Source organism: Python bivittatus, unplaced genomic scaffold (assembly GCF_059951505.1).
Source record: "Python bivittatus isolate LINGU-HERP-01145 unplaced genomic scaffold, Pbiv_v1 ctg000030_np1212, whole genome shotgun sequence".
Taxonomy (NCBI): domain Eukaryota; kingdom Metazoa; phylum Chordata; class Lepidosauria; order Squamata; family Pythonidae; genus Python; species Python bivittatus.
The window spans coordinates 2,003,962-2,016,142 of NW_028277031.1; the positions used below are offsets into that span (position 1 = coordinate 2,003,962).

At 50.2% G+C, this 12,181-nt stretch overlaps 2 protein-coding genes across 9 annotated transcripts in view; one reads left to right on the plus strand and one right to left on the minus strand.

Moving 5' to 3' along the window:
* CASKIN1 (CASK interacting protein 1) overlaps positions 1-8,290 on the plus strand; it is a 99,589-nt gene extending 91,299 nt beyond the window's left edge. For all 5 annotated transcript variants that reach the window (XM_088152344.1, XM_088152348.1, XM_088152352.1 and 2 more), the window contains 3 exons: positions 409-2,526; positions 3,027-3,414; positions 3,777-8,290. In XM_088152344.1, coding sequence (XP_088008470.1) covers positions 409-2,526; positions 3,027-3,414; positions 3,777-3,873 — 2,603 coding nt within the window. In that variant the 3' untranslated portion in view covers positions 3,874-8,290. The remainder of the gene's footprint in view (positions 1-408; positions 2,527-3,026; positions 3,415-3,776) is intronic.
* Positions 8,291-9,651: 1,361 nt separating this feature from the next.
* Positions 9,652-12,181, minus strand: part of TRAF7 (TNF receptor associated factor 7) — a 38,970-nt gene continuing 36,440 nt past the window's right edge. For all 4 annotated transcript variants that reach the window (XM_088152386.1, XM_088152364.1, XM_088152375.1 and 1 more), the window contains 2 exons: positions 11,796-11,915; positions 9,652-10,358 (listed from right to left, as the gene is read on the minus strand). In XM_088152386.1, coding sequence (XP_088008512.1) covers positions 10,344-10,358; positions 11,796-11,915 — 135 coding nt within the window. In that variant the 3' untranslated portion in view covers positions 9,652-10,343. The remainder of the gene's footprint in view (positions 10,359-11,795; positions 11,916-12,181) is intronic.

The window sequence follows — 12,181 nt, forward strand, 5'->3', positions numbered from 1 at the left end:
GAAGCTGGGGGTGGGGGTGGCTATATTCCCCATGTCTAATCCAAATGCCAGAGGAGAGGTGTAGTTATAGGCACTGAAACAACTGAAATTGGGCAAGGTTGGGTATAAGTTGGCCATCCAAGAAAAAAGCCTGTCTGGTATGTATTGAACAATAAGGAGCAGGAAAAATAGGATTCTGGAAAAGTGGGGGCTCTAGCAGGACAAGATGAGGCCAACTCCAGTTCAGGGCTGCTGGTACTAAGCTGAAATCTTGATTTTTTTTTTTTCCTGGGAGCAAAAACTCCAGTTGAAGTGGCTGAACTAAGATCTTCGGTAGACCTACTGAGACACAACTGTACTGGTTTGGAGATTTCTTTGTAAAGACAGTCCTAGACTTTTAACCAGTTTTGGTCTCTCGTGTCTGCTCAGGCCACCAGAAGAAGCTGATGTTAGCCGTGAAGAAGTTGGCGGAGATCCAGAAAGCTGAATACATCAAGTATGAATCAGGGACGCTGAAGAAGAAGAGTGCACCCCAGGCACAGGACACGATGGCCATAGAGTCTCCTCAGCAGGAAACAGCTGAGTGCCAGTCTCCCAAGATGTCCACTTTCCAGGACAGCGAGCTGAGCAATGAGCTGCAGGTAGCCATGACAGGCAGCAGCGAAGAGAGCCCCGAGAAGCAGCCCAACCACGTCACGCACTTCCGGGACGGGGCCGTTTACCGGCCCTCCTCCCGCCTCGCCCACGAGAACAGTCTGAGCGGAAGAGCTAAGCTGATCAGTAGTTCCCAGGAGCTGCTGGGAGATGGACCTAAAACGCCTGGCGCGGCCGTATCCAAAAGCCAGGAGTTCCTGGCAGAGGAGGGGAAGGAGGCTCCGGCCACCCTGCCCAAGGAGGTGCGGGGGCTCCGACACGGCCACAGCATCAAGAGGGCAAGCGTCCCCCCGGTGCCTGGCAAACCCCGGCAGTCGTTCCCTCCAGCTGCAGGCCACTACACCCCTCCGCAAACCCCCACCAAGCCCCGCCCATCCTCTCCCCAGGCTTTCGGGGCACCCCATGCCACGGCCAAAGTAAAACCCACGCCGCAGCTGCTGCCGCAGACGGACCGCCCCATGTCTCCTCGCTCGCTGCCCCAGTCTCCGACGCACCGTGGCTTCGCGTATGTTCTGCCGCAGCCCGTGGAGGGGGAGGCTCAGGCCGCCGGCCCCTTGGCTCAAGCCGTGCCGGTCCTGCCCATCTCCATCCCGGTGCTGTGCCTGCCGCCCCAGGCTGCGGAGGGCGAAGAGGAGGCGGGCCGGCCTAAGAAGAGGGCCCACAGCCTGAATCGCTATGCAATGTCCGACAGCGAGCAGGAGCGGGACGAGCTCCTGGTGCCGGACGCCGGGCCCTACGCCACCGTGCAGCGGCGAGTGGGACGCAGCCACTCCGTCCGGGCACAGTCGGGTGCTGACAAGAACGTGAACCGCAGCCAGTCCTTCGCGGTGCGGCCAAAGAAGAAGGGCCCTCCGCCCCCCCCACCCAAGCGCTCCAGTTCGGCCATCTCCAGCAGCAACATGACGGACGATTTTGGCAAAGACGGAGAGGAAGGGGAGGAGCTGGCCCAGAAGCAGGCTAGCGATGGGGGCACTGTGGAGACAGGCAGTGCCGGGAGCGTCAAGAGCATTGCTGCCATGCTGGAAATGTCATCTATTGGCGGGGGGGGCCGGGCTCTTGCCATGCAAAAGCTGCCTGGAGCTGGGCTGGTGGCCGACGGGCACTACTTGCAGCCTGGTGTTGCTGTGCGCTCAGCCAGTCCGGAACACTCTCGAGTTGCGACCGTTCTGGCCACCGCCAAGCACAAAGACGCCATTGGGCCAGACGGAGAGGTGGTGAACCGCCGACGCACCATCAGCGGCCCCGTTACTGGGCTCGTGGCAGCCGCTCGCCGTGAACGCTCGGACAGCATCAAGTCTGACACGCCCAAAGATGGCGGCCCCATGGAACGGCTGCGGGCAGAACACAGCGGGAGCTCCCCGCAGAACGGCTTGGGTGAAAATATTCCTTTTGCCGAAGAAGGCAGCCTGACTATCAAGCAGCGTCCTCGGCAGATGAGCCTCGCTAAAGCTGAAGGCGGGGAGGGTTTGCCACTTGTCCATCGGCACGGCGACCTTTCCAAAGTGGAGGCCAGCGCCACTCTCAAGAGGAGGATCCGGGCAAAGCAGTGCCAGCAGGACAGCATCAAGTTCATTCTCACGGAATCCGATACAGTGAAGAGGCGGCCGAAGTCAAAAGACAAGGAGCAGGAGCCGGCCCCGCTCTCGGTCTACCACAACGGCATGGCCACAGTCAAACGCCGGCCGACCTCCGAGATGAGCAGCCTGGAGGCCGTGGCCCCAGCGGAACAGCAGGAGAGAGGGGAAGGGGCTTCAGCGCAGCTCCCCCGGGAAGGGGAACCCAAGAAGCCGGTCAAGCCACCTGTTTCCCCCAAGCCCATCTTGCCGCCCAAAGCCTCTGGGCCTTCCACGCCCACATCCAAAAGGGCCCCGATTCCTGGCCCAGGCAGTCCAGGTAAAGGCATCTTCCCGGGGAAACCCCACAGGCTTGTTTTTAAAAAGGGGGCCTTATTGCCTCCTGCACAAGCTCACCCTTCCACAGACATTCGCAGCTGCTTCCGTGGGCTCCGAGGGTTGCCAGGGGGCTTTTTTATCCATACATGCATCTAGGCACTTACCAAGGTGCTCACAAAGTAACGTTGGGCAGCGCATGGGAGATTGTGTGCGCAGGGACACTCCAGGGAGCAGGTTGGAGAGTGGAGTTGTGTGCCTGAAACCGCAAGCTTGTGTGTTAATATTTCCTAGTTGCTGAATGGGAGGGGGCACCCTTCTCTTTATCATCTTTTCTGAACTGATGATAAACTGGGTCTATTTCCTCAGACAGCGGCAGCTGGGCTGACTTGCTAACGATAGGAGGAGGAGAAGTCTAGAAGCCGCTCTGCCAGGCAGAATCTCCATGTGACAGCTGCTTCCTCTAACGGAGGCCACGGCGTGACCTGTTTCTCTCTCTTGCAGAGGTGAAGCGTGTCCATGGGACCCCACCACCCACATCTCCGAAGCCGACACCCCCCCCAACTGCTCCCAAGCCTAAGGTCCACCCTGTCCTCCAGTCAGTGAGTGCCAGCTCCACACCAGCTCCATCACCTGCCAAGCAGCTCGCCCCTACCATCAAGCCTTCCAGCACACCGCCTTCCCTCTGTTCCAGCCCAGCGAAGCCTTTGTCTCCTGGAGGGCTGCCTCCTCAGACAGTGCCAGTCAAGCCACCTCGCTCCTCCATGGCTGGGCCCTCAGTGGAGAGCACCGAGAGTGTGCATCAGAAGCTGGAGGAGACCAGCGCTTCTCTGGCTGCTGCCCTGCAAGCTGTGGAGGAGAAGATCAAGCAGGAGGATGGACAAGCAGCAGAGTAAGGCATTCCTGTGGTTGGGAAGGGGATGGGAAGGACCAAAGTCTGTTGTGCCAGAACGTGTGCACAAAGTCCAGGAGACCAGAGAGGCTGGATGGAGGAGCCATTGTTGGTTCTCCACCACTGGGCGGGTGCACCATTTAATGCCTTAAATGGATGGTGCACTCTCAGGAACAAAGGAAGCATTTAGTAAAAAAAGCGAATGAGAAGAAAACAGGAGAAAGGCAGTGTGAGATTACTGCTGTTATGTGTGCTCAGATTTAATTAACTGAAGGATAGAGGAACTAGGAAGCTGTGATAAGGCAAATGTTTTGTAGAGGAATGGGGATCTGATTAACCTCACTGATCTCTCTTGCCTTCAGTTCAACTGCAGAGTCCAAGAGCACTGTCAGCATCCTGGACGACATCGGCAGCATGTTTGATGACCTTGCTGACCAGCTAGATGCCATGTTGGAATGAGAGCTGGAGAACAATCCGGGCCAACCTCAGGATCTGCCATGGGCACAAGGGCACAATCACCTCCATGAAGATCTTCCCCCCCTCCATTTTTTGAGGTTTGCACAAAGAAGACAAGGTTACCTCAGGATTGTGTTGAAACAAACTGAGATGCTTGAGAAAGGCTTTCCTTGGGACCTGTTTTGCAAAGCAAAAAGAAGAGAGGAACCACATTTGGGTTTCTTCTCCCATCCCTTCCAAACACCTGTTTGACCTTGGAGATTACAAAATTACTGCAGTTCTCCTCCTGCAATGAAGTCAGAGGTCGGGGCCCTGGGATGGGCAGAGCTTCCACGGCAATGGGAAGAAAGTGAGCTTCAAACTTTCTTCAGCACAGCTTTCCAGGCAAAGCTGCTCCATCCACTCAAAAGTGGCTTTCCCCCCACATCTAGTTACGAAAGTATTCCCTTTCCCCTCTCTCCAGATCAGTCCTGAGTTGTTACAGTCCCAATACACTATCAAAATACGTGGCACAAATAAGTATTAGTCTTCTCTGGTTCTTCATGTTTTCTGTTGGGGTGAAATCTTGTCTTAGCGATAACTATTGCCTTCTGTGTTGATGATGTTTCTGGACTGAACGCCGCTGTTTCGTTCCATGCTCAGTTCATGCGCCCATCTGCCATCACTGGAGATGCTGGTAGAGGCAGGCATGGAAGGCCTGAGGGAACCTGTGAGTCGGGGTGGGGTGGGGTGGGGTGGGGGGAACCTTCGGCAAGCTGCATGCTTTGTTTCTTTGTCCTGAAGGTGTTTGTCTTCTCCTGGTGATGATGAAGCTGTGGCTGTAAGAAGTTCTGTTTTGTTAACATGTCCCCTTTGAGGTACAAGCTCTATTTTCTGTTGGTTTGCCTTGGAAAGCATCATTCCTGGCAAAAGCTGTGCAAAAGCTTTGGTATGTTTGCATGATCGATAGAAATGTTGAAACGTGAAAAGAAAAAAAGGGGGGGAGGGGGGAATAAAAACATCCCGGCCAGAATCTCCTTGTACATAGCCCACTGGTGGCTTCTGCGGCTGCCAAAGATGAATGGCAAATCTTTCTTTTTTTCACCCCTCTCTCGAGGTAAAAGGCAGTTCTGAGGATAGGGACTCGCACCGCACTTTCTATTGCTCTAAGGCACTTCTGGTCCCAAAGAGTTTGCCACTGATTGAACCATTCAGCCTTCTCAACCTGCCATTGACAGGGATTGTTCCAGGTGCCTGGGAAGCAAGGCCGGGAGAAGACATCATTAACCAGGCAGTGGACAGACAAGGAAATACAAATAATATCTGTGTCCTGGAAACCCTGGGCAGGGGCAACGGTGGTTCTGTATTCCAGTGGAGGGTTAATGGAAGAGAGGTCTCCTCTCGGTATTACACATGCAATTTCAGGAAGTGGCAATCAAAGGAGGCTCAGCCAAGATAAGTGAATTGCAGCCGTCAGCTAGAACATGGTTTGTGCTCCTGACTCCTGACTCACACTCGAGCCACAGCTCTTGCCCTGATTGATCTTAGGTATCTGCGAGGGATCTTCCGGCAGTCAATTAGGAAAGGGCTTGCTTGAGAGGAGGAATCCTGCCGAGTGCAGCACTGTTTTTTCATCCCAGAAAAGAGTATCTTCCAAGAGGATCAACAACTTTTGCATTTTTAGTTGCCAGTCTGCAAATGTACAATACGCGCCAAAGTTTATTTATATGAGCCTTCCAGGTATGTAGTGCAAAATTGCGCTTTTCATTATTCCCCAGGCAGTATAAGCACCACCTTAGTATTGTGGCAAATTCATTTTCTAATTTCATCCACCAACTTGAGCGCTTTAGCTTCTTGGAACAAGAAAACCGTAGTAGTGGGGAGGATAAATTATTCTGTCGGTTCAGAACTCTCTATGGTCCTCCAGTTTCCTTTGGCTTATTACACTTGCAAGTTGGAAGGGTCTTAATAGGAAATAGGGAAGACGCTTGGCTGCAAGAGGAATGCTTGAATGTTGCAATTAGGGAAGGCCGGCTTTTGTCTGGCTGCTACACCTGATGGATGAGTTTCTCTGGATCTCCTAGCTTCTTCAAGTTGCATGGGAAGACTTGGATTCCTTCCAGCCACGTTCTCCGTGAGCTGCTTTGGCATCCGTTTTACTTGGTCTTCCTTCTTGTGGAATTTGTAAAACTTTCTGAAGGAGTTTTTTGTTGCATTGTGATGGCAAGAAATAGCATTTTACGAGGAGAGGCAGGTCATTTTACTTGAACAATTTACTGGGTCCTCTAAACCTTGTGCCCAGAAGAGCATTCTGTATTTTTTAGGCTTTATGGGCAAGGGTTAATCCCAGATACATTGTCCTTTGTCCAAGGCCAGTGGAAGCATTCTTACCTTTGACAGCTATTTCAAAATGATTCCTTTGCCTAAAATGCTCCATCAAAGAGAATTCACCTAAGTACTCAGAAGGAATTTTTGCCAGTGCCTAATTGTTTTTGACTCTTAGAATGAACTTCCTAATCTCTAGCCTAAACTGGCTTTTAAATGTCTTCAGCTGGTTCTATTTCTCTCCCTCATGATGTTTTTGTACTTCAGAGTTAACTGTGGTCATGTTTCAAGTCATGCCTCTGAAAATCAGAATCACTTGAATCATATTCCTTTCCCACAGATGAAGAGCACCAAGGTACTAGCTAGCTTAAAGCTCTTTTCCCTAAACTCATACCTTCCAGGAATGGAAAACTATAAGACAACAATTCCCATTTGGGAATTACAGAGCTCCTGAAGGAGATCAGAGGGAAGAGTGGGCTGGGAAAGTGCTACAATCTCCTCCCTTTGCATCCCAAGTGTCTGATTTGTAGGGCATTCATTTTGCTCATGGGATGAACCCCTCATTTTTCACCTCTCCTTCCTCTTATTTGGGGTTGCTCTCAGCTTCCCCCTCACTGCTGTGTTCTCTGTTTTCTCCATCATGTTTTGATTTTTGCTTTGTCAAATCATCTGGCAATAAAGGAAAGAAAGAGCTACCATTTTCACTGAGGTCTTGGAGCTTTGCCTTGCAGACTCTTCTCAGACAACAGGTGTGTGGGGGGGTTCCTGAGCAGGTGACATCTCATGTTCTTGTGGCTGTCTTCAGCCAAGTGGTAAAATAGCAGCAGTAGGAATAAAACTTACATGTTGAGCTACCACGGCTTCATCTTCTCTTGGAACACCAGTTCCATCTTTTTGAATGGCAGCCCAACCTCCAACACGGGACCTGTTCTTCGTTTTGGTGAACATGTCGTGCTTGACTCCTTCCTCTTTGTTCATGCTCCCCCTGCGTCTCCATCCAGTAAAGGAATCCAGAACAAAGAGGCGAAGAAATTGGGGGCAGTCTCCACTTCAGCTTGCTATATATCCCACTCGTGGATTTCAACCCATGGGCTTGGAGTAAGATCTCAGGAGAATTCTTTGTCATCTTCTGGTAGAACTACTTTTTTTGAGAGACATCATGGGGCTGTTTTCACCTTAAAAGAGTAGTGTTCAGTTGTGGTGCTGTTCCTTTTATTATTTCATTGGCAGAGCTCTCCTCTTGAGACGGCCATGCACAGGAACGTTCTTACGTGTGCAAACAGACTCTCACAACTTTTCCTTTGGAAGGTGATTAAAAGGATGAAAAAAATAAGCTATATAAAAAAGTATTAATTTATTGGAAAAATATTTAAGTGGAGTTTCCCCCAGAGATAAATAACAAAAGAAGGAAAGGAGTTTAATATATATAAAAAGATTTTAAAATATTATCAATTGTATATTGAACAGTTTTAAAATATAAGATTGAAAGAACTGGAGTTTAGCTTGACTATTAGACTTATAATAAGCTGTGTGTCTTGTGAGATCATTTTAAAAAAGTAGCACAATGTTTAAAAAGGTAGAGTTTCTCTTTTTTTTTTCAAAGCGTGCAAAACATTATGTTATATGGATTTTTTTGCCATTTTCTTTTTACAGTTTTATTGAAAATCAAAGGATGTGCCTTGTTTTAAGAATTTTTGTTTAATCTCACCTGAAAAGCGTGCATTCTTTTCTGTGTTTTTTTTAAGTTGGGTGTACGTTTATATGCGCCTGTGTATGTGTGCGAGCGTGTGTTTAAGTGCATGCGTGTGGAAATCATTAACGTGTGCCCAGCTGTATACTGATGTACAAATGGGAGTCAGTCCAGTTTAAACATGGCTTTTAAGTCTGAAACACCCTATCTGGTTTCCTTGAGCTGTGGTTTTTGAGAGCCAGTGTTGCTGTGTGAATGCTGTTCCTGTTTCTTTTCTCGAATATGGATAGTCTGTCTTTGCTGATATCCAAAATGTGTCTGGCACAACTTTGAAATTTCTTAATTAAAAAAAATAAAAAGGCAACGTAACAATAGCTGTTGTAAAGAGAAACAAGATGTATCTAAGAAACTATTCCAAGATTCTGATGCTGGATATAGATACATATTATATATATATATATATATATACATATTATATTTTTATTATTAAGTTATGGATACTGTATTGTATTCCCCTTCCGTCAGAGCTATGCATCTTCTGCTTCTAACCTCCTTTTCTCGCTACGCACATCCCACCAGTATTGCTCATATCAACAGCTTTGGGGTGGTGTCATTTTTTGGCTGCTCCTTTTGAAGAAAGTAGTATTTGGCTACTGGTATTTAAAGAAAAAACAGGGGAAGAACCCCCCACTTGCCTCTATTACAGATACATGACATTCGCTGTTAAAGAATACTTTTATTACTGAGGTTAGAAAAAAAATCCCTCCTCAGAGGCACTAACTTGTGGGGTGTCTGGCTGCCCTGGTGCGGAGGGAATGGCGGGTTCATGCTGCAGTTTACAGTCCAGGCGAGGGTCAGCGCAGATGCATTTACGGCCACCGGTGGTTAATAAACGCCCGGATCTCGTCTTGGCCCGCTCGCCTCGCGTTTTGGCTGCGGCCGGAGAGGGGAGAAAACGCTTCAGCTGCGTGACGGGAAAGAGCCACCGGGTGCCAGGCGGAGGCGTTTTGAGGGCTGCACGTCTCGTGCAACGTACCAAGAAGCAGGCGCAGTCCATGAAGTTGATTCTTCTCCATCTCCCCGTTTCCACACCACAGTGCACAAGAATATTTGCAGAGAGAAAAAGAACAAACTGCTGAGGGGTCATCCCTCCACTGTGTCGCCACACATTTCCCACCGTAATTCGGTCTGTTGGCCACCTGATGCAATTAAGGGAGGCATCTCCCCCCCTCCAAAAAAAGAAAAAGAAAAAGAAAAAGAAAAGAAAGATATCTTGCTCCGTCATTTTCCTCTCAATTCCTACCTCTAAACATACTGGCAGCGTTTTTGAAGCTGGATGCCAAGACCATTTGAGCTGGATGCTTAAATAGCAACCTCAGAAGCAGCATTCTGTGGGCTAAGAAAGGCAAATATGACCCTTCATTAGTTAGACCTAAGAAACTGAACACAAAGGTGCCGTTTTAGCTCTTTTGCCACTTCTTGGCAACAGGGATCCTACGTAGCCCCTCGCATTGCATTCAGCCTTTATGGTGCTGCTTTGAACAATAAGCGCCTTGCGCTGCATGCAAGTATCTTTGCAGGCAGTGGGATTGTCATATTTACTGTCTGATGGCCACCCAGAACATGCCCATCACAGACATGCCAGGAAATTTTGAGTGGGTATCCCTAGAAATCCATGGAGGTCAGCCTGGGATTTTTTGGGGGGGGGGGCAGGGTTGGGCCCTACTCCTGAGGAATTCTGTTCATCAGCTAAAATGCTTCAGGTTTGTCAATGAGTCATGCTGGCCTAAAACAATGGTCCATTTTTATTGGTAAGGAAGAAATAATCCAAATCTATATCACAATCTTAAAAACAGTAGAAAATGTCCATAAAAACACAACCGTTGGCTCTCCTGCCTTTCCCACGGAGGCCGTGATGATGTGATGCTCTGAAGAGGGGGGCCTTAGGATACCTGATAACAAGGATGAAGTGGGGACATAAAAATCGTACCTGGTTACATGACAGGAAAATGGGTTTTTATCACTGGCTGTGGACACAAATGAAAGAGCATAGCAAATAATTTAAATACCAGAACAGAGAGAGGTCCTCCTCTTGGCAAGGTACTCTGCGTGCCCATGCAGACTGAGCCAAACCGGCTTCACAGAAAAGCTGCTGTTAGAGACAATCCCATCCTATCCTTGAGGAGCAGAGGCCAAACAGGAAGGCCTTCGTTGCCACTGCTCGCAGCTGAGACAGCGTCCCACCAACCTCCTCTCCCAGGAAGAGCCAGACCAGAAACTGGAGCTGGAGGTGGTTCATTGGCAAGAGTCCTCCCTGGGAAGGAGCCTGCTGCATCACGGGGCAGTGCTGAGGTATGTGGCCCAAAGCTCTCGCGCAGCTGCTGGGGAGTGGAGGGCCCAGAGAGAAGGAGCACAGTACATCAAGGGTGAGCTGAAGAATATTTGGTAGCCTGGCGTCCCAAACGGAGGGCGGCACTCACTAGCACGTCCAAACCTGTCATGGAAAGAAACATCAGCGGTGTGACGCAGCAGAGCCTGAACCTCTTCACTGAGTAGGACGCAGAGGCGACCCTTGTTCCACGTGACCTGGCCCAGCCCAGATGCCATCTGGGCACCAGAAGCCTTCCTACCAGGTGCCAGTCCTTATCAAAGGGCTCCTTTGTGGGGCTGTGCAACTGCACCTCTGGGATGAATGCAGCCCAGCAACAATAGGTGTAACAATGCCATTTCTAGGCCTGTTTTTGCATCCCCAGGTTGCAAGAGAATGGAGATGGCTGACTGACTCCCCTCCAGGGAAATTGTGTGGCCCCTCCCTCACCCAGCCCCCAAGACCACTCTGATTCCTGGCAGAAAACACAGATCTACAGTAATGCCCAGAAGGGGAGAGGCCTGGGAAAGCATTCCCTGAGCTTTCAGCCACAGAGCAGGAGGAGAGAGTCAATGGTGGTCCAACCGCCACCTGGCCCTTGCCCCAGTCATCCCTAACCATGCTCCATGCTGGCTGGGGCAGCAAGAGCTGGCCTAGCACTATCTGAAAAGGCACAGGATTGTAGAGAGCAGGGAAGCTGACTTTGATGGAAATATGGAAGAAATGTTACCTAAGCAAAAGGGGTCGAAACACTTTTCAAGTCCAGGGTAAAGAGAACATTTGGAAGTGGCAAGATTCTGGTTTTACAGCCAATCTCAATAAAAGTACTTTTAACCTTCCTGTGGAATTGGTTTCCTGGTCTCCTACCTAGTGAGGCTGACAAAGATCCTACAGAACACAAAACAGACAATTGCTCAGGGCAACATCCAGCAAGGGGACACCCTGGCCAACGCTTCAGGGTTCTGCAAAATGGCTTCCTTCTCTCGATGCTCAACACGTGGCAGAGGGGAAGCAATGTCTAATCTCCTAAACTCCCAAAAGAAGGAGAGTGCCAAGGAAGCCACGTGCGGCATGGAATTAAGCCAAGGTCCTTACCATGTCTTAAACTGTGGTGGCTGACTAGGCCCCACATAAGCACATCTTGGCTTGCTAATGTTCCCTGAACAGATGAGAAAGGAAAGCCACAGGCTTTGTGACTCTATCAAATTTTGCCCAAATCTAAAAGGTGCTCTTCCTAAAGAGGTGATGAACCCACTGCCCACTTCCATTGCCGCCTCCTCCTCCTCTGCCTTCTGCAGCATAAAAACATCTCAGACAGGGTTGCTGAGGCAGCAGTCCCAGGAACCACCTGGACCACCCAGGAAAAAAACCCGGCTTTCGCTGGCTTGGTGCTTCCAGGAAAGTGAGTGACCCACTGGGACTGGGCGGGGTGATGGGTGTTCAGACAACTCAGCTGGAGGAAGCTGGGAATCCAGTTGCGAAGGCCGCATTGAGCAAACTGGAGGGGGACATCTTCCTCCTGCTGAGAGCTCTGCATGCCCCTCCCCACCATCAGGGATATACCTTTACGGTGCTGTCGACGGCCCCCGAGAACAAGCGGCCCCTGGAAACAGCCAGTGCTGTGACGCTGCCCTGGTGTCGCAGGAGTGTCTGGGTGCAGATCATATTGTCCATACTCCATACCTGGAGGCAGAGGACAAGCCAAGGTAACGATGGTGGTGCTGAAGAGGCTCCCGACTGAGCCATGGATCCCATCATCTGCCTAAATCCAGGCCACACGCAGTCTTTGCACCTCCACATTTCACGAGGGGATAGGATGCACACCAGATGCAGCTGAGGGGAATTCCAACACTCGGTGCCCCCTCAGCAGGATTTGAGCAAAGACTGCTAACATTCTGTAACTGCATCAGGCATTACAGGCCGGGACCTGAACAGGAGAGACTCAAGGG